The sequence below is a fragment of the Puma concolor genome, chromosome D1 (genome assembly GCF_028749965.1).
Source record: "Puma concolor isolate L17-30 chromosome D1, mPumCon1.1.hap2, whole genome shotgun sequence".
Classification (NCBI taxonomy): domain Eukaryota; kingdom Metazoa; phylum Chordata; class Mammalia; order Carnivora; family Felidae; genus Puma; species Puma concolor.
In genome coordinates, this window is record NC_141676.1 from 2,042,976 (window position 1) to 2,064,072 (window position 21,097).

The following is a 21,097-nucleotide window of genomic DNA, read 5'->3' on the forward strand; positions in this document are numbered from 1 at the left end:
CTGGATTGGTAGGGTGAGTAGACAAGCCTGGGAGAGCCACAGGAAGCAGCAGACACTGGGGTGTGGCGGGGAGGGTCAACCAGAGAGTTGGTGGCATCCCACCTCTGAGAGGACACCTCAGCTCCTGAACTGGGTGGCTATAGCAGCATTTAATGAGGAACTGGAAGTCGAAGGGCTTGGTGCTGGAAGTGTGTAGGCTAATCTGGCGAGGTTTGGGGCGAGTGAGGAGGGCAGGGTGGAGATCCCATTCTGAGGGCACTGACATTCCCAGAGCCCCTCCCTCTGGCAAATCACATCCTTGGGGTCCGTTCCTTCCCCTGTGCATGCCTTCCCCTGCTAAAGATATCACACCCAAGATTGTGTACCCACCAGAAATAAAAGGAAATGCTACTTAAGACAGAAATTTTATTAGGTAAAAATAAAGAACAAAATCTTGATATCAGTACCTTCACAAAAATTTTTTTTTCAGGTTTATTTTTGAGAGAGAGAGAGAGAGAGAGAGAGAGAGAGAGAGCATGAATGGGTGAGGGGCAGAGAAAGAGGGAGACAGAATCTGAAGCAGAATTCAGACTCTGAGTGGTCTTTTTTTTTTTTTTTTTTACGAAAGTTTTTTATGAACTAGAATTAAAAAGTTTTTTTACGAAATAGAGTTAAAAAAAATACGTAACCTCCTTTCAACCTGCCCAATCTAAGCACGGATTAGCTTAGAAACATGGAGTCATTCGCTCTCTCTGAAAATAAACAAACGTTAAAAAAAAAAATTCTTTAACATTTATTTTGAGAGACACAGCGTGAGCAGGGGAGGGGCAGAGAGAGGGGGAGTGACAGAAATCAAAAGCGGGCTCCAGGCTCCGAGCTGTCAGCACAGAGCCCGATGTGGGGGTCGAACCCATGAACCGCGAGATTGTGACCTGAGCCGGCTGAAGTTGGATGCTCAACCAACTGAGCCGCCCAGGCACCCCTTAAAAATTTTTTTAAAAAGCAGGCCGGGGGGCGCCTGGGTGGCGCAGTCGGTTAAGCGTCCGACTTCAGCCAGGTCACGATCTCGCGGTCCGTGAGTTCGAGCCCCGCGTCAGGCTCTGGGCTGATGGTTCGGAGCCTGGAGCCTGTTTCCGATTCTGTGTCTCCCTCTCTCTCTGCCCCTCCCCCGTTCATGCTCTGTCTCTCTCTGTCCCAGAAATAAATAAACGTTGAAAAAAAAAAAAAAAATTTAAAAAAAAAAAAAAAAAAAAAGCAGGCCGGGGTCTAGGCCTCCAGCTGAAGCCCTGAGATGGTCTCATGCAGCTGCCGGGTACAGGTTCCTGGTCACTGAGCTGTTCACACTCACAGAGCACTCAGTCACAATGGCACCCCGTTCTAGGTCCTGGGGACATCGCAGTGACTTGGACCCGGTGCAGGCCATGGCAGAAAAACAGTCAAACCCTCCTGGCTTCAGCACCCAGAAGAGGGCTGAGGAATGTGAATCAACCCGACACAGTAAGTGGATCCTTCTGCCAAGAGTCCACAACTTGCTGGAATCCCCAGTCCCCGCAGGACGTCCCCACCGGCAGTCTCTGAAGCTCCCGGTCCCTTGCAGGGAAACACTCTCGACTGGCACGTAAAACTGACCTCCCTGATGGAAATGTTCTGTAGAAATCAATTCAGAGAACGCACACAACTTCACCTGGGACTCAAACAATTCCTAATAGGATAGACCTGGGCAAGAAGATCACATCCAGTCCATTTGAAGTCCTGCTTGAAGGCATAATCCAATGCCAAAACTTCACTTTAGTCGGAGGTCCCTACATGCCTACCTAAAATACCTTCGGCAACTAAGTTGTTTATAATGTTTTGCAAATACATTTTAAGCCCCAGTTTATGGAGGGCAGCCAGGAGTTTAAAAACAGAAGCTTCCTTTCCCAGCTTCTTTCGCCACGTAAAGAGCATCTTATGACGCTGTTCCATCAAATTGCCTGGATTCTCGCATTCGCAAGAGTCAATGTCCATCTCATCCAGACCAATTAACCTCATGAACATCTTCCAGTCGTTTCCTGTGCTGCTCTTCACAAACTCATAATGGATGCTAGTGGTAGCTGCAAGAAACAAAACCAAAAAGAAGACGGGGTTACATTTCTGGGATGACCACGTGGCACCTGCTGTCGCTGGGCCCCAGGAGTAAGGTCACGGGTGGCCCCACCGTCCCATTGCCCCAGGACCGGGCCCCCTGGCCAGCACACCACACCTAGGACATGGGAGGTCTTGTACGACCTCAGGGGTCTCCCGGAAGTGATCAGGCCCAGGGGCTGGGAGACGGAGGCTGGGCCACCTCTGCCACAGCTCTTGCCCCACAGGCGCCCTGCCTGCAGCTCGTTCCTGGAGCCCTTGAGCCCGAGCCCGGGAGGAGCCGAGGGTAGGGGCAAGCAGGAAGCTGTCGGAGAACGCAGTCTGCTGTAGTTCACCTGCCTTCTCTCCCTTGACCCCCAGAGAAAGGCTATAAGACGGTCGGGACAGGAAGGCCTTCTGGTGTCAGCTGGGGACCATGGTTAGGATCTGAGGCCTGGGGCGACTTCTGTAGCCCGAGTTTCAGACTGTCATGTTTTTAAACCCATGTGATGGGGCGATCTTGCAGAACTGTTAGTGGAGGGGATACAAAAGCACCTGACGTGCAGCATGTCTCCTAAACGGGGGGGGGGGGGGGGGGGGGGCGCTACCCATCTAGGAGCGTAGAAAGCATTCCTGCTGCCCGTTCGTGTTTCTTTTTTTTTTTCAACGTTTTTTATTTTTATTTTTGGGACAGAGAGAGACAGAGCATGAACGGGGGAGGGGCAGAGAGAGAGAGAGGGAGACACAGAATCGGAAGCAGGCTCCAGGCTCCGAGCCATCAGCCCAGAGCCCGACGCGGGGCTCAAACCCACGGACCGCGAGATCATGACCTGGCTGAAGTCGGACGCTCAACCGACTGCGCCACCCAGGCGCCCCCCGTTCGTGTTTCTTAAACACACGAATGGGTCATAAGATCAAAGCATGATGAACCTCGCAAAACTCATGTTTGGCAAATGCTGTTTCCCCTAATGCCATTAGTGGCTGTGAAAAAGCACGGGTCGAGCTGACAGAAGGTCCCACAGCTTCATGCAGGCAGGGGTTCCCGGAAACAAGGCGAAGCCCGGTCACTCACCGTAAGTGAGCAATTCAGATTACGTACCTTCTTTGGAGTTATCCTTGACAAAATATTCCTTTTTGTATCGCTGCGAAGAGAAAGAAATAAAATTGACCCAGGGCAAGAAACCCATGTCTGAAACGGAAGCACGATGTGGTGGGAGGGAGCAGCAGGGTGGAGGCAGGTGTGGCTCTGTGAACGTGAGGTGGCCTTGAGGGAGCTCCCGACGGGGGCAGAGAGCTCACAGACCACTCGTGTCTCCCGGCCCATGCCATGCCCCGGGCCGAGGGACAGCACAGTGTTGCCGCCGTGGCACGGAGACCCCTGCTCGGGCGGGCAGGTGACAGCTGAACTATGTCACCGGGGGGGGGGGGGGAGGACCTGTCCCGACCCAGATAATACTAACAGGGAGGACACTCGTAAATGCAGTTTCCTAGTCGCGGACGATGCCAGTGTGTGCGAGCACCGCACAGGTGTCCGCCCGAGAGGGACCCCCCGGGCCTCCCGCCGAGACGGATGAGGGTCCTAACTTCTGTACCTGACTCCCCTCGGAACTCTTGGAGAATCTGGAGTCATAGACCGTGTCCCTGAAATGACGCCTAATGGCACTCGACCCAGGAACCCAGGCTCCAAAGCAAAGTTCCTGACCTCCCTGCACCCCCACCACAGCCACCCAGGGTCCTGTGATCTCCTCCCTGGGACCTTGTCCCGCAGCTCCTTGAGGATTCAGAAACAGACCCTGGTCAGGCCCCAAGTGCTGGCTCTGGCCCCCCCTCTTCCTGAACAGTCCCCCTCCACTAGTGCCACTCAGCAGGAATCTGCCTAGCTTGTCAAACCCTATTCGGGTGTCACCAACTCCACACGGGCCCCCACATCCCCGCAACAGAGGATGGGGGCTGCTGCTGTCCTCCGAGGGGGAGCACACCCGGACGAGGCCCGCCCCTGTCTCCCATGGTCCCGCGACCCGGACGGCACGGCTGGCACACGGGCGGTGCTCGGCCGAGGTCCAGTGCGCGGAACGAGACACGCACACGCTCGGGAGGCCCTGGTGTGCGACACCAACGGGCCGGGCCTCCTCCTTCCTGCCACACCCCAAGCACGGTACCCGGACAAGCACACTCTCGGAGCCTTGGCACCCAGCTCCGTGTCACAGTCCCTTCGGACAGCAGGTGGGGTTGGGGATTGTTAGGGGCTGACCTGTGCCCCCCCTGCCCCCCCGAAAACACTGAGGCCCAAACCCGTAAACACTGTGTTTGGGACCAGGATCGTTGCTTGCAGTAAGCTTACAACAGGGTTATTGGGATGGGCCCTATTCCAAGGCGCCCCCTATCCTCAGGAAAAGGGGCAAGTTGGACGCGGACTCGTACACAGGGAGACGCGGCCCTGAGAGTGCAGGCGGAGGTCGGGGCGATGCCAGTACAAGCCAAGGAGCCCCGAAGGCGGCCAGACACCAGCGGCAGCTGGGGGGAGGCCTGGACCAGACCATCCCTCGCAGCCTCAGCAGGAAGCAGCCCCGCGACGGCCTGTTCTTGGACTGAGACGGCAGGATGTGCTGTTTAAGCAGCCCCAGGGCACTCCTACAAGACGGCTACGAAAGCTCGCACGTTAGCACTTAACGCGGAGCTCCGCGCACACGAATGCCCGCTACGCACGGGCTGCGTCATCATCGGGACCCACGCAAACACTTCACTCACCTCCTCTAGACTCTTGAGCGAAGGGGACGCCTGGATCCCGTCCTGGGGCTCCGGAGCGGCAGGAGCAGAGGCTTCTAACGTCTGCTCCTGGACCACCGGGCTTCCTCCGACCACCAAGGCCTGCAGCTCAGGGCTTTCCTCGGGCTCCCCTGAGGGCCCCAGGTGGGGCCTGGCCTTGGGCATCAAGGCCAGGCTCTCCTCCTCCGCAGGCTGGGTTTCTGTGCCGGGGGCCGGCCTGTCCCGCTCAGGTGCCTCGGGTCGCACCGTCTCAAGCTGCGAATTGCTTCTCAGTGGCTGAAGGACAAAGTCGTTTCTCTTGGTCACAGGAGCCTGCTGCACAGGTGCTTCCCAAGCCACTACCCGGGGCGGGGGTGGGGGGATGTCAACTGCCTGACGGTTATGCGGGAAATGTGCAGTTTTAGAAAACACCACATGGGGTGAGCTCCCTGTTCGGCCACCAGCTGCTTGGGAGGGGGGTCCCGAGACCCCCAGCCCAAGCCTGTGGTGGGTGGAAAGCGGCCCCCGCCCCAAAATATAGGCGTATGTCATTTTATTGCACTTTGCAGGTACGATTTTTTTTTTTGAGAGAGCGTGTGTAGGTAGGTGGAGGAGGGAGGGAGGGAGAGGGAGGGAGAGGGAGGGAGGGAGAGAGGGGGAGACGGGGAGAGGGGGAGAGAGAGAGAACGAATGAATGAATCTCAGGCAGGCTCCACGCTGTCAGCACAGAGCCGATGTGGGGCTCCATCTCATGAACCGTGAGATCGTGACCTGAGCCGAATTCCAGAGTGGGATGCTTAACTGACTGGGCCCCCCAGGCTCCCTGCCAAGTACGATTCTCTACAGATGAAGGTTCGTGGCGACCCTGCCTTGGGCACATCTGTGGGCGCCATTTTCCCGACCCCGTTGGCTGACTTCGTGTCTCTGTGCCACATTCTGGTAATTCTCGCCGTATTTCAACCTGTGTCGTCATTACTGTATCTGGTGACCTGCGATCCGTGAGGACAGCTCACCCGGAGCTCAGAGGGTGGTTGGCACTCACGATAAAATGTTTAAGTGAGGTGTGCACGGTTTGCGTAGATGAGGCCATCACGCACTGAAGAGACTGCAGTATGGGACAGGCAGAACTTTCCTACGTGCTGAAGCCTGGCTTTCCCGTGCCACTTGCTACACGGCAGCGGTCTGGAACCGAACCCGCAGCGTCTCCGAGATGCACCTGTGTGCCTACGCTCTAACCCCTGGTGCCCTCGAATGGGACCTGACTGCAGGGGGGGCAGACACTGGATTAGTGTGAGCCGTAACCCGGGGCGGAGTGTCCCCAAGAGGAGACCAGCTCTGAGATGCACAGACGGGTGGGGAGCAAGCAGAGAAAGACGGATGCCTCTAAGCGCCCAGCAACCAGGGTTCCCGGCCGCCGCCCTCCCCCCAAAGATGCAGGGAGGGGCCCCCCCACCCCCCGAGGGCGTTGGAAAGCAACGAGCTCCGTGATGCGTCGTGACCTGCTTCGGCAGCCCCAGGACCCACACGCAGAACCCCTCTGCCCCTCCGTGCCTCGTTTTCCACTCTGGTCCCGACCAGCACATTCCGGGGCTCTGTCCGCTCAGGCGCATGCAGACGCCCCCACACAAGGTGCAGCAGACGCAGCCGGGGAAGGGGCTGCCGCCTGCCCGCCCCACCCCGCCTCCCCGGCCCCAGGGCATCTTCTGGGACTCTGCGGCCACCAAGGCCAGCAGCTACCATCAGGCAAACCCCAGGGCAGTACTCACAAAGCCGCCTGGGCCATCCGACCTTCCTGAAGACCAAAAAGGAGAGAAATGACCACGGTTGGTATCAGCGGGGACAATGACTTCCGTGAGGAAAGGAAGTGCCTTGAACTGGCAAGAAAGCACACTTACCCTTCAACAATCTGACGATCAGCTGGTAGCAGACCTGCACACCTGGGAAGGACACAGGAGGTGAGCGCCACCTGGGGGGCTTTGCCAGCACCCGGGAGCCCCCGCCCACCCACCCCAGGAGCCCCCTGCTGACACAGCACCCGCCTCGCCCTGCTTCTTGGCCGACAGCACCCCAGACACGGCATCCCCAGCCGGTGGACCTGAGACCCTGGCCTTAAGACCCGTGTGCCAGGGAGCAGGCGGCAGGGGCCCTGTGCCACAGCCTGGAGCTCAGGAGCGCAAGTGAGAAGATGAGCACAGCCGTGCTTCCAATGGACAAGTCCCCGGGGCGCCTGGGGGGCTCCGTCCGTGAAGCGTCCGACTTGGGCTCAGGTCATGGTCTCCCAGTTCAGGAGTTCGAGCCCCGCATCGGGCTCCGTGCGGACAGCTGGGAGCCTGGAGCCCGCTTCGGATTCTGTGTCTCCCTCTCTCTCTGCCCCTCCCCCACTCATGCTGTGTCTCTTGCAAAAACAAACACTAATAACAAAAAAATGTTTTTTTAAATAAGTGAAAAAGTCCCCGTCAGGGACCTCTTAACCCCAAGTGTCCGCTTCTGAGCTCCTGCTGAGCTGGCTTCTCCAGGACTGACTGACACTAACCTACCTTTCTTTTTATACCAACAAATACAGACAATGACGATGACGACGATGACGACGATGACGGCAATGACGGCAAGAATGACGCTAACGGTCACCCACGGCGCGAGGAACTCAGACCCACGTTTGTTTTCTGGAAGGAGACAAAACAGAGGGTGGTGTAGGAGGGTCAGGCCCACCCTCCTCATTCAAGTCACGTGCTACAGAAAGTCCCCGAGCCCTCTCCCACGGATCACCATCTCAAACGTCCCCAGTGGGAGACAGGAGAGGCTCGCGCTTCCTGTGTCACGGACGAGGACCCCAGGCTCAGGGGACGTGGGGCCCCACGCAGGGGGCTGGAAGCAGCAGGAGGCGTACAGGGCCAGGAGAGCGGCTAGGGGTTCTGGTACCCAGGCCGGGGCTCCGGTGTGAGCGGTCACAGCCGGCAGCAGGAGGCAGGGGACGGCCAGTCCTGACTGGAGCAAGGCCCACCCATGGTGGCCGGAGGGACAGGGCAGGTCCACCCTGGAGAGACATCTGGTATGACCACTTGGGTGTCCCGGTGTCACCCTGGTGAGATCACAGCACCGACAGCACTCGTGGACACAAAGACACGGCGGGGGGCGGGGGGGGGGGGGGGGCAGGGCACACCCATCTGAGCCCTGGACCCTCAGCCACCCGGACGTCATTGGCGTCAGCAGCCGGTGCTGGGAAGGATAGACAATGGGGCACAACTTCCGCATGGTGCTGCCGTTTGACTCCGAGATGTTCCTTATTCTCAGATGAGGCCCTTCCCAATTTTTCCCAGTGTTAAAATATCCTTTCAAAGTGCACGTTATGTAAATCAAAATTTTCTGTGGAAATCAACAAGCTGATTCCGCAGTGTGAACTGACACACCAAAGACCGTGTGGAGGAAGGACTGGGGGCCCTGGGCCTCTGCCGGCAAGGCCTGCAGGTGGGTGTGGCCCCAAACCGAACAGGAGCAACTGCCTTCACCACCCAGGGACCCCGAGGGCAGGTGGGAGGGACTGTCTTTTCCAAACACGGTCCTGGGTCATTCGTGGGTGCGTGTGGGAAAACACATCGAAGCCTGACCCCCTTACCCCACAGCATGCGGAACACCGATCCCAGGCTCATCACAGGACACAATCAGAACAGGAAAAGCATACGGCTTCTGGCGGGTGCCATGAGGATCTCGAGGTGAGCAGAGATCTCTCACACGGGGCACAATAAAGGGACCTTGTTCAACGAAGAGCCTGTCCCTCGGGAGACCCCTCAGCATGAATAAAAAGGAATCCTACCCTAACTTTGTAATTACCAACATTTATAAACACAGTTGAGCCTTGAACATGGGTTTCAACCGCGAGGGTCTGCTTACGTGTGGATCGTTTCTATAAACAGTAGGGCGCCGTAAACGTATTTTCCCTTCATTTACTTAACGCCCTCTTCTCCCCTCCGGTTTACTTTATTAAAAACACAGCACACGGTATAGACAAAACACACAAAACAGGGGTCAATCGACCCTTCACATCACTGCTAAGGCTCCCGGTCAACAGTACACTATTCGTAGTCAGGCTGTTGGGGGGGATCAAAAGTTCTATGCGGACCTGACTGCGTGGGGCAGCGGCGCCCCTCACCCCATGCTGTTCGGGGGTCAGCTACGATTATCAAAAGTAAGAAACAAACCTGCCTGCGACTCAGTATGAAGCAGGCATGTCTCGCACAGGCCCGTAACACAAGAGAGCGCAAGGCGGGGGGAAGGCACAGCTTGTCGCCAAGGATGCTGTTTCCTCAAGACGGAGGTCTATGAACGGTGGCCCGCGGGAACCCAGCCCACGACAAGTACGCTTTTAATGGCACCCAGCCGGGCCCACCTGTTTCCTTACCGTCTCTGGCTTTTGCTTCAGGGGCAGGGAGGGTTGAGGAGTGACAAGAGAGACCGCAGGGCCTGCAAAACCTATGCTTTTTACCTTTATGGGAAAGGTCTGCTGACCTGGATTCAAGAGATGACCTCAGGGGGCACCTGGGGGTCTCAGTCGATTAAGCGGCCGACTTCGGCTCGGGTCATGATCTCACGGTTCGTGGGTTCGAGCCCCACGTCGGGTTCTGTGCTGACAGCTCGGAGCCTGGACCCTGCTTTGCGTTCTGTGTCTCCCTCTCTCTCTCTGACCCTCTCCCGCTCACGCTCTGTGTCTCTATCTCAAATATTAAACATTAAAAAAAAGAGAGAGATGAGCTCAGTCCCTTACCTGGACGCCCTCGATCGGTTTCTGTGGCACAAACCGTGTTGCTGGTAGCATTGCAAGGGGACAGGACAAAGCCAGGACACCTGAAGGGTGAAGACACCCGGAGCGTTACTTCTCCCTGCCTGGGCGCGGCACGCAACGTCCTTCCCACCACCCCACAGCTCCCAGGACGGCCCGCCAGCCTTCAGGCAAACACTGCCTGGCATCTCCCGGGCTCTCTGGCCCAAACTGGCTCATGGAGAATAAAAGCGTCCTATGCTCTGTGCCACACCGGGGAAGAGCCTCCCTCTCTGTTCCTGGACAGAGCTGTGTGTGGCTAGGAGGTCCGGCCCTACTGCAGCTGGAGCCCCGTGCCCATCGAGAGAGAAGTTAGGCCAAAGAGGAAGCACGTGGAGAAGGGGACAAGCAAGCAAGCCCAGAGAAGCCAGAGCCTAGATCACACCAGACCTGAAAGCAGTCCTTACTTTGGACTCGCCAGGCGCAGGAACCTGAGTCGTACCAGTTCACAACGCGCCCCCGAAACCGGAGCGGTTTTAAGTGGCTTTGCCACCGTACAGGTCTCCCCACAAGGCCCTCCCCAAACCTGCGCCCACCCAGAACCCCAGGAGTTGACCTTATTTGGACCACAGGGTCTGTGCAGACAGAAGCACCTCACGGTGAGGCCGTGCCAGACTACGGTGGGCCTAAATCAAGGACCGGTGTCCTTGGAGGAGGGAACTCGGACGGGACAGAGAGAGGCCGTGTGCAGACATCGAGACACACACGCAAGAGGTGACCTCGCAGAGACAGAAGCAGACGGAAGGTAAGCGAAGGAGCATCTCGGGGCGCCCACAGCGTCAGAGGCTGGAAGAGGCGAGGCACGGTCCTCCCCTAGAGCCTGCGGAGGGAGCACGGCCCTGCTCACACCTGGATTTCAGGCGCCTGGTGTCCAGAGCTGGGAGAGAACACACTTCTGTTGGTTTTCTCGAAGCTGCCCAGCTGTGGCGCTTTGTTACCGCAGCCACAGGACCCCCACGGGGACAGCGGCCGTCCCGCACTGCCGCAGGGCGCGGTCCTACCGTTCTGCCTGGACTGCTCTTCCCCCAGAACCCTCTATGGCTCCCTACCCTCCTCGCCGGGCCTCTGCTTGAGAGCCTGGTCCCCTCCCACGCCCTCTACCCTCCCCCCCCCCCCCCGACCCCTCACGGAGTCCTCACTGCCTGTGTGTTTGGACTGTCTCCACCACCACTGGGAGCCTGGGGTCTGTACTACTGGGAGGACAGAAGGGGCCCACGCCTGTGCCCCCAGGACCTTTTACACCGCAGGCAGTTTTCCACGCAGTCCACAGAGTTGCAGTAGAAGCTCCCCTTTTTGCACTGACACTGCCGGTCGCTGGTGGGGGAGCACTTGGCCACCACCTCCTGATCTCCTGGTGGGAGAGGGTCGCAGGTCAGCAGGGGCGGACGGGAAAGTCCCTGCCCACACCGGGCCACGCCCAGAACCTTGATCAAGGACCCGAACCGTCCTCACCCTCCCGTCTACGCAGGGGCAGAGAGGAGCTAACAGCCGGCCCTCACCCCTGCAGCCTGGGCCGAGGGGCCGGGGCCAGCTCCTCAGAGAGCCCGTAGAGCCCTTCACCTCGTCCACCCCACAAAAGCACACCGCCACCACGTGTCCCACACGAGCAAAACCTCGGGGAGAGAACGGCATAGACAGAGGGCCGCCTCCGCCGGCCAGCGAGAACCGCAGCGGCCACGCTGACGACCACCCTTCCAGAGCCTTCCGCCGCGCTGGATGTCAAAGAACCGTACTCGAGATACAGATGAAGATAAAACACGACCACACTCGCAGCTCGATGCCACGTCCAGACCCACACCCGGGTCCGGTCCCTCCACGGCATCACTCCGCTCTCACGCTTCCAAAACCCAGACGGGTTTGGCAAGACGCGACGCAGGCGGGATCCCGCCGCGCACGGGCCGGGCCGGCTTCCGCGGCTTCCTCCCACGCGCACCCGCTTCTCGGTCAGCGGACGCTCGGGTTGCTTCTGGCTTTACACGACTGCGAACCCGTCCCCACGTCCCAGCACACACGGGCAAGAGCCCGTCCAGGTCTGGATCGGGACACGGGGCGGGTGGGCAGCCCCAACTGTGTGCGGACCCTGCTTCTCCCATGGGGACGGAGCGCTCGCTCTTCTCGGTCCCCGCGAATGCCGGGCATCCACAGCGACGCTCCGTCCGGCTGCCAGACAGCACGTCCGTCCGTCCGTCCCTCCACGCCGGCGCTCCTCACCACGGTTACCGGCGCTCCGTGCCCATCTCCTTCACCACGTCTGTCTGTCTGTCTGTCTCCACTTGAAGCGTTTTTCCAAACCGTACGACTGATGTGCTCCAGGTGTGAATTACGCGTGGGCTGTGTCACGAACAGGTTCTGCCCCTTCGCGGCTTAACTTTCGTGCCTCGCGACAGAACGGGAGCTGGGTCGCTCGACTGCCGCCACACGTACCCACCTCGACGTTATGGTGTAGGGTTTTCAGAAATCCCGTAAAATGTTCTGTCGCTGCCTGGAAGTCCTAAACACTCGTCATGTCTTCCTGTCAAACGAGTACTTTCACCTGTGGACTGTGACGCGGAAGGAACCACTCCTGGGGGCAGTGGAAGCTTCCCGTCCTGCACCAAAGGACAGCACGCGGTCCAGGCCAGCGTCGTTTGCGATTCCGCCCTTCCTCCCGTGGACGGGTCGGTCGCGGTGCCACAGGCCACTTTCCACATCCGTGGGGCCGTCTTCCCCTTTGTGCAAATCACGCTGTCTCCGTCGCCTTGAAATATGACCACGCGGGAGAGCCCGCTGCGCTCTGCCCTCTTCCGGAGGGTTTCGGCGATTGTCCGCTCATCGAGTTCCATGAAAACCCTTGTGAGGGTTTTGTTTTGTTTTTTTTAAATAAAAACCATATATTTAAAACATACAGCACGCGTGAGGAGTTGCTACGTGCTGTTGGGAGTTTCACTGCGAACACACCAAATCTGAGAACCGTTTCACAGAGAACCGACGTGTCTTTAAAACGTGGAGTCCTCCCATAGTCTTGTATTTTTAGGTTTTCCAAACTGTTGTTTGTTCATGTCAACGTTTTATACGTCCTTTGCTAGATTTATCTCAAAGGATCTTATTTTCTTTGTCTTTGCTGATGCAAATGGTTATCTTTTAAAAAAAATTACATCTTTTAAAATAATCCGCTGCTGATATGTTGAAATTCAGACAAAGTTTTGTAGATTGTTCTCGTATACAGCACCTCTAAAATCCTGCTGCCCTGTGGATGGAGATTCCTTAACCACACACACACACACACACACACACACACACACACACACACACACACACACCGTCCTGATAAAAATACGTGTTCACCTGTAGTAACTCCCTCGGGGCGAGGCCCACGGGCCGAGTTGAAAGGCCAAGACCCCACCGTGCCCACTTACCCTTCCGGCACTGGATGCACCTCTGGCAAGTAGGCTCGCCATTAGGGAAGGCGAGGAAGGTGCCCGATTCACAGACGCGGCACTCGCCAAAGGTATGGTTCACCCTGCACGGCTTGAAGACGTACTGGCCTGTGTGAAAGGGAGGTCGTGGAGGTGAGGAGGGGGTTCGCAGTAGACCCAACCCAGCCCCCGACGCCTCCCCTCGAGGAGGACCAGCCCTCACCAACCACACCTCCTCGGAGTGTTCTGAATGGACACTTGGCCACCTGCGTCCGAGAAGCCGGGGACCTGGCGCCCCTCGGCTTTCGCTGGCGACTCCCGGCCCACGTGAGCGGAGGGCTTCGACCACACACACTGGAGGTGGCCCGAGAGCCTGACAACGCCCGTGTGCCTGCCCCTAGCGCCCCGGGGACCCCGGGCTGATTTACAGGGAGCACTGGCGGTCTAGAGACCGAGGGCTCTGACCAGTCCCGGAGGAGCCCCCCTGGTCTAGCACTTGCCTCGTGCAAAGGCCATAGTGGAGGCAAATCACACCTCCCTGGGAGGAGGGGGCCTCAGCCCTCACTGTGCCACCAGGCTGAGTTCCCCAGGTTTCCAGCTGGGCCAGCCGTGTCCCACCTGTTCCCAGATGAGCCGCGTGCGTGTGTGGGGACATGTGCACGCAGCTGTGGACGCACAGGTGTGTGTGGGGTGTACAGGTGTGAACGGCCCAGGTGTGGATGTTTGGTCCCTGAAACAGGAGCCCTGCAACGGCCGAGGGTCCCAGAGCAAAGGAGGCACAAGTGGGGGGGGGGGGGTTACAGATGGAGACGGTGGACGCGTGTGGAGGCCCCCGCAAAGACACCGTGAACGACAATGCGTGAACATCTGTCTGTGTGGGCGGGGCGCAGGCGCGGATGGGGGCAGCGGGCTGACAGGGTTCCCCACAAAGGAGGCCTGGCTGCCGTGGCGGTGACTGGGCAAGAGGTGAGGTGGGCCGGGGCGAGGACACAGCAGGCACTCAGAGCCTGAGGCCTGCCGTCTGCTTTATGGGGCTAACTGAGAGCATCCTCACGAGGGTGACTAAGGCTCCACGGACGTGTCGTGCGTGAGGACAGTGCTGGCCCAGCCCTGTTAGGACTTCCCTTCCTCAGGTGTCCACAGTCACCCCGACAGGAGCGTCCAGCCTGGGGACACACCCCCACCTCTGCCTCCAGCGGCCCCGGCCCCACCGACCAAAACAAGCCCACAACCCAGTTCACGAGTCCCCGGGGCGTGGATGGGGCGGGCGGGTGGCTGCCCAGGAGAGGTCCGCCCACACCAGCCAGCGGGGATCCCCCCACCCCGGGCAGCCCCACAAGGCCCCGGAAGGTTCTCTGGGACTCACCAGCGGGGCAGAGCCGGCAGCAGAGGTTGCTGTCCTCTGGCTGGTACTCGGTCACGTCACACGGGGCCACGCCGAGCGCCACGTCCACCTTCAATCAGAAAGGGGAGACAGGCGTCATCAAGAGGGGCCATCTGTAGATGGGGCCCACGCATCCTCTGCCCAGACACACGCGTGCAGAGAAGCACACGGCCACCTCCTGGGGGTGGGCTTCGCTGGGGGCGCACGAGCTGGGACCTTCCCTCGGATCCGTGAATTCTGTATTTGCACACTTGCCTCTCGGTGACGTTCCCCGTAACCCCCAAGCCGCCACTCACAGCACGTCCTCAGACACGCAGACTCTCGTGCCGGACCGTGCTGATGTCACCCCACTGTCCCTCGGTGAGTCAGTCTGCCGTCTCCCTTCCCCGTCTGCGTCCCACCGGCTGTGCTGCGTCCTTCCACAGGCAGAGCTCTTAAAAACCCCACCTCGCCAGGCTTTGCCCTTCTGACCCAACCCGATCACTCGGAGAGGACGTTAGCCTGTGTGCACGTGTCGGACCAGCACCGCATTCGCGTTCGCTCTCTGCATCTCTGCCGTGTGTTTAAGAGCCCACCTTTGAGCCCATTTTTTCGTCGCCTGTCTTCTCCGGCTTTTGCTTCCCCGATTCCCCGTCTCCACATCCCTTCTTTCCTTCCCCGCGCTGGGAAACTGATTAGATTCTACTTCTTGTATTTACAAGGAGTAACAGAACACCACTTAGCCAGGCGTCAGGAAGAAAGCTCATCGTGTACACACCATGGTGCCCACGATCTCAGCCAACAGCCCGTCAAGGCAGCCTTGCGACCGTGAACAGAAGCGCGTGGGAAAGCACGGTATCCACACAGTTGCACAGCTGCGCAGCTCCAGAAGAGAAAATGCTAACTTGACCCACACGGTCACCGAAGTCAGCATCGCCGTGAGGGGACACGTTGATGTCACGACTGGAAGAGACACCCCAGTCACTTCTGTGCCGTTTCTGCCCAAAATGCCAAACTGGAATCCGTTCATGACAAGCCGCCCACACTGACCCAACCCGACCCGAGAAATGTTCTGCGGGACGAGGGGTCAGTGCTCCTCTGCGGCGTTAAGGTCACAGAAGACACAAAGGACGGAGGAGTCTGCTCCGGGACATCCGCGGGACGGCAGACACAGGCAAGGGCACTGCCTCGGCCCTCGCCACCACTGTGATCGGGGCGCACACGTCACCCCCCGGCGGGCCTGGGCGGCAAGCGCAGAAGCCAGTGCTATTTTATTTTCTTTCCGTTCTTTTCTGAGCCTTTCGTTTTTGTTTTTAATGGGCTAACACACGCACCACCCCTAAGAGTGACCGTTTGTTAAGTGTCCGGGACGCCCGTTCACATTGTTGTACAACCATGCGGACTACTCTTCTAACCCCAAAAGTCCCAAGTTATTTCAAAAGGAAACCTGAAAAATTAAAAACTTTTTTAAAAAGAAAGGAAAGGGGCGCCTGGGTGGCGCAGTCGGTTGAGCGTCCGACTTCAGCCAGGTCACGATCTCGCGGTCCGTGAGTTCGAGCCCCGCGTCAGGCTCTGGGCTGATGGCTCGGAGCCTGGAGCCTGTTTCCGATTCTGTGTCTCCCTCTCTCTCTGCCCCTCCCCCGTTCATGCTCTGTCTCTCTCTGTCCCAAAAATAAATAAAAAAACGTTGAAAAAAAAAAAATTAAAAAAATAAAAAAAAAATAAAATAAATAAATAAATAAATAAAAAGAAAGAAAGGAAAAAAAAAAACTCACGACAAGAGCAAAGCAGCTTTCCTTTCTGCGACACCCTGGTCACGAACATAATGGAGGCTGTTTCCTCTCTGGCTGGGGCTCCCAGTACTTCCGGCACCGGGTCCCTCCCCTTCCCCATGGCAAACAACACTAAAGGAAGTTGTGTCCCCCCCCCCCCCACCACCACACCCCCATCAAGGCCCCCTGCCTCCGCTGCCATCTGCCCACCATCTGGCACTCAGGATGCCAGAGCACCAACTCCCTGCCCCGGAGCATACCGGACGGAGAGGGGGTGGTTTCAGCTGGACCGGTGGTGGCGCTCTGGGGGCCCCCGGTACATGCCATGACCTCGGGGGCCGGGACACGGCGGGGAGGGGGGAATGTAGGCTTCCTCTCCCCACCCCACCCCACCCCCCCACCATTCAGCCATCAACGTAAACACTGCGTGATGCAATATTTTAAGACATGAAATCAGCGAAGAGCTTGCCAGCTTTTGTGAATCAAGTTTTTACTGGAACCCGGGTTGGAACCCTAGGATGTGAAGCACGTGGGCAGGCTCAGGCCAAGTGCAGGGTCCCAGTCTTTGTTTTCATCTCAGGATGTTTTTGCATAGATTTTCACTCTTCAAAAAAAAATCACATCAAAACATTCTTCACCCCGTTTCCTAAGGTGTGTCGGTGCCTTCATAAATTGGGACACCAGACCCAAGTGCCTGACTCAACTCCTCCGGCACCTGCCTCGCAGATGACGACAGTTCCTGATCCTCCCTCTCCATGGCCCACACCCCCAGGGCGCTCCCCCCAGCCAGGGGTCCCCCTCCTGGCTCCAGCAGCCCTCCCTCTCTGCCCTCCCTCAGGCTCCAAGTCCCCTCCGGCCCCTTCACTTCTGTGCCAGGAAATCCCTAAAGAATTTCCTGCTAGTCACGCAAAGCCACGTGGGAACCACGACCGACCAGCGTTTGCGAACCCCCAAGGCACCGAGTGGACGAACCCCGAAAAGCCCGCAGGCAGCTAAGGATTTAAGTTAACAAGAACGTAACACCCATCTGACGTGAGCGTCTTCTTCCCTCGGACCCCAGCCTCACAGAATGGAAGGTTCTGGGAGGGGCTGCGGAAGACTCCGGGACCACCCCGGCCCCAGCCTGCGGCCTGCTGTGAAAAGGCACCGGAAGGGGCTTGGGGACCCTGGGTCCAGTGGCTGTGATGCAGCCACGTGGAGGAGGAAAGGCCTTTCCGCTGCACCCCTGACGGCAGGCTGGCGAGCTCATTCCAGAAGGTGCATGTGCAAAAGCGGATAGCGTACAGGACAAGAAGGCGGTGGAGGAAAGTACCCTGAGAAAACACTAACCAACGCGTGGTGATGCAAGGCCAAGTTCACTGGAATAAAAGGCCCTCTCCTTTTGCACAGGGAAGGAAGCCATCGACAAAATGAGCGGCAATCTACTGAACGGGGGAGATCCTTGCACACGATGCGTCCGATAAGGGGGTGATCCGAAAGACAGAACAGGTACAACTCCGTAACAAAAAGACAAACGCAAATGGGGGGGAGACTCGAGTAGACATTCCTCCAACGGAGACACACACAGAGGGCCAGCACGCGCATGAAAAGATGCTCAACGTCACTCCTCGTCCGGGAAAAACATCCTGGCACACGTCAGAATGGCTAAGATCAAAATGACAAGAAGTAACAAATGTCGGTGAGGATGCGGAGAAAAGGGAGGCCTTGCGCGCTGTTGGCGGGAACGCAGATTAGGGCAGCTACCCTGCACAACAGTACGGAGGGTCCTCAAAAACGAAAAGGACAACTACCGTATACAATCCAGAGATCGTTTTTGGGGATGCACCTGAACAGAATGTCGGAAAGACACGGGCACCCCCACGTTCACCGAAGCCTGATTCACAACAGCCGAGAGGTGGAAACAACTAAGTGTCCATCAACAGGTGGATGAAGATGTGGTGTGTACACGTGGGGAGACAGACAGACAGACAGACACACACACACACACACACACACACATACACACACACAGTGGAATATTACTGATCCGTGAAAAAGGAAGGAAATCCTGCCACTTTCAACAGCGTGGATGGACCCAGAGTGTATTATGCTAAGGGAAGTAAGTCAGACAAATTCCTTCAGATTTCGCTCAGATGTGGAAATCTAAGAAATAAACGAACGCCATGCAAACAGACTCATCCATACAGGGAACTGGTGGCCGCCAGAGGGGAGGGGGATGGGCAAAATTGGTGAAAGGAATCAGGAGACACAAACGTCCAGTTGTAAGTCACAGGGATGAAAAGCCCAGCCTAGGACGGAAGGTGCAGCACGGGGACCAGACACGGTCATGACCGTCGCACAACACGTATAAATGCGTTAAGTGCTGACCCGCTGCGTTACACCTGAAACTAACATAATGCCGTAGCTCAACTACTATTGTGGAAAGAAAAATTCACAATTAAAAAAAGAAAGAAAAAAAGAAAAGGCTCTCTGGATAAAGCTTTTCAGCCGTTAAACGTGGTCTGAAGGCATCGCCATACAGACTTTATTCCTGGCACAAACGGCCCCAAGTGAAGAAGCTGCTGCAACCAGCGGGCAGGGCCTAGGACAGAGAGACAACGCAGGCCAGTGGGCCCCCGCGGTCCTCATTCTGAATGCTCCGAACAAAGCCTGGGCACTGCTTACTACACCTGGCAAGTGCAGAAGCAGAGGCTGCCCCAGGGCGGAGGGCCTTCAGAGGTCTTAGGCATGAATGCCCACAGGGCAGAAAACACCAGACTGACCTCGGGAATTTCACCAACGCCTCAAGCTGGCACAGTGGCCATTATTTAATAAGAGTACTGAAAAGCCATCCTTTCTGGGGCAGAAACACAGCGACGCTGTAGCCAAACTGGCTTCAGAGAAGGCACTAGGCGCGGAGAGCCTGAGGCCTGCCTCCCTGGGTCCCGAACAGCCCGACGGGAGCGGAGCCCCGCCGCCAAACTTTGAGAACGCTGGGGGGGCGACGACCCCTAGCGGCCACACGTCGGAACTGCGCACCCCGATGGGCCGCTAACCTCGGCAGAAAAATCAGAGTCTCTGCCGCCTGCGGTTTGCAAACCTAACCGTTTCTTGAAACGGGCTGTGCACCAAACCATTCCTGTGCGAATGCTAGGCCGCAGAAAATACGGCCAAGGCGATGCGCCGAATTAAAGGCCGGAATCACTGAAGAAAATTCGAGAATCCCCCCCCCCTTGCCCCCCGCCGCCGTTTCCACATCCGTGCGCGCTCCTCCAGCTGCTCGCCGATCGCCCGGCACATCCGACGGCGGCCCCAAACTCGCAGTGTCCCTCTCCAACGCCTGGCTGCCACCGGGGTGCGGCACCGCGGGCCAGGGCGCACGCTCCGCCACACAGCTAAGCACGCCCGCCGCGGCCCGCACCAGAACCCAGCCGCCGGGAATTCCCGGATTCCGCCACCTTCCGAAGGAAGACACACCGGTCTTCCCGCACCTCTCCGCGCGCCGCGCCTCCCCCCCACCCCCCCCCCCGGTCTGCGCGCCTCCCCCCCACCCCACCCCCACCCCCCGGCCTGCACTCGCCTCCCCCCCCGCCCCCCCGGTCTGCGCGCCTTCCCCCCCCCACCCCCCCCCACCCCCGGCCTGCACTCGCCTCCCCCCCCGCCCCCCCGGTCTGCGCACCTCCCCCCAGCCCCCCCCCCCCGGTCTGCGCGCCTTCCCCCCACCCCCCCCGCCCCACCCCCCCCCCCCCCGGCCTGCACTCGCCTCCCCCCGCCCCACCCCCCCGGCCTGCGCGCTACTCCTCGCCTGCCCCCCCACCCCCCTCCATCTGAGCGCTCGCCTCCGCGTCCGCTCCCGAGGATGCCCATGCCCGGGCATGCCCGCGCCTCCGCACTCTTCCCCGACCCTTCCCCGTGCCTCCCCATCCGCGCCGGGGCACGCCCGCGCCTCCGGACCCCTCCCGACCTTTCTCCGCGCCGGGGGCAAGTCAACCGCTCCCCGACGCCTCCCCCGGCTTCTCCCCGCCGCCGGGCCCTACTCACCCAGGCCGCGAGCAGCAGCAGGAGGGCGCACAGCCACGGGACGCTCCCTCCCACCGCCATCCCGTCCGCTCCACGCTCAGGAACTGAACGGAGCCCCGCGGTCCGAAGCCGACTAGAGGCAGGCGGACGTCACCTGACGGGAAGCCCCGCCCCGCCCGCTGGCGTCACGTAGCCGCTTTCCCAGGGGCGAAGGTGGGGGCAGGCTCGGCCGCCTGGCCCTGCGCCCGGACTACCCGGCCCGGTGGCGAGGTGGGCAGTGCCTCGGATTCCTTTTCCTTATAAAGAAGTCGTCCCTACCGCGGAGAGTGACCAGGGGGCCCCAGGGAGGGACCCAGCCAGCCTTCGCGGGGCCGCCCCACGCGGGCAGGTTCAAACGGTGGAAATCCATTCTCTCCCATCCCGGAAGCCCGAGTCCAAGATCAAGACGCCCAGGGCGGTTTCCCTCCGAGCCTGTGGCGGAGGCCCTGTTCCAGGCCCTCTCCCAGCCTCCAGTGGGTGCGGCAGACCTGGGCGTTCCTCGGCTTCTGGAGGCATCACCCCGGCTGCCTTGGTCGTTCTCCCGCTGTGCATGCCTGTGTCCAAGTTTCCCTCTTACGTGTTATGTTTCATTACGTTTTCGTTCTGGTATAGTTAACTTGCAGGGTTATATTAGCTTGCAGGTTATATTATATTCGGTAGAGTGGTTGGCCAGTTCTCCACACCACCCAGCGCTCATCACTATCCCCTTCGCCTCCGTTGGTCCGTGCCCCCTCCCACCTTCCCTGGGGAGACCACGTGTTTGTTCTCTAGATAAGAGATTTTTGTCTTTCTTTTTCCCTGTTCGTTTCTTTTGTTTCTCAAATGCCACAAGTGAGTGAGATCTTACGGTACGTGTCCTTCCCTGACGGGCTTACTTCACTGAGCATTT

The 21,097-nt window shown here is 58.7% G+C and overlaps 1 protein-coding gene across 2 annotated transcripts; it reads right to left on the reverse strand.

Moving 5' to 3' along the window:
• Positions 1 to 1,237: 1,237 nt before the first annotated feature.
• Positions 1,238 to 20,318, reverse strand: LOC112852058 (uncharacterized). 2 transcript variants are annotated; one of them, XM_086676605.1, is made up of 12 exons: positions 20,191 to 20,318; positions 17,500 to 17,814; positions 14,402 to 14,489; positions 13,036 to 13,164; positions 10,874 to 10,991; positions 9,587 to 9,666; positions 7,365 to 7,490; positions 6,723 to 6,764; positions 6,594 to 6,619; positions 4,831 to 5,124; positions 3,182 to 3,224; positions 1,238 to 2,072 (listed from the first exon to the last, which is right to left on the reverse strand). In XM_086676605.1, the coding sequence occupies exons 2-12, from the start codon at positions 17,752 to 17,754 to the stop codon at positions 1,768 to 1,770; spliced, it is 1,506 nt and encodes a 501-aa protein (XP_086532731.1). In that variant the 5' UTR covers positions 17,755 to 17,814; positions 20,191 to 20,318; the 3' UTR covers positions 1,238 to 1,767. The 2 variants fall into 2 exon arrangements, with proteins under 2 accessions (XP_086532731.1, XP_086532732.1); XM_086676606.1 differs by lacking the exon at positions 17,500 to 17,814 and having other exon boundaries at positions 20,191 to 20,313.
• Between the last annotated feature and the right edge of the window lie 779 nt (positions 20,319 to 21,097).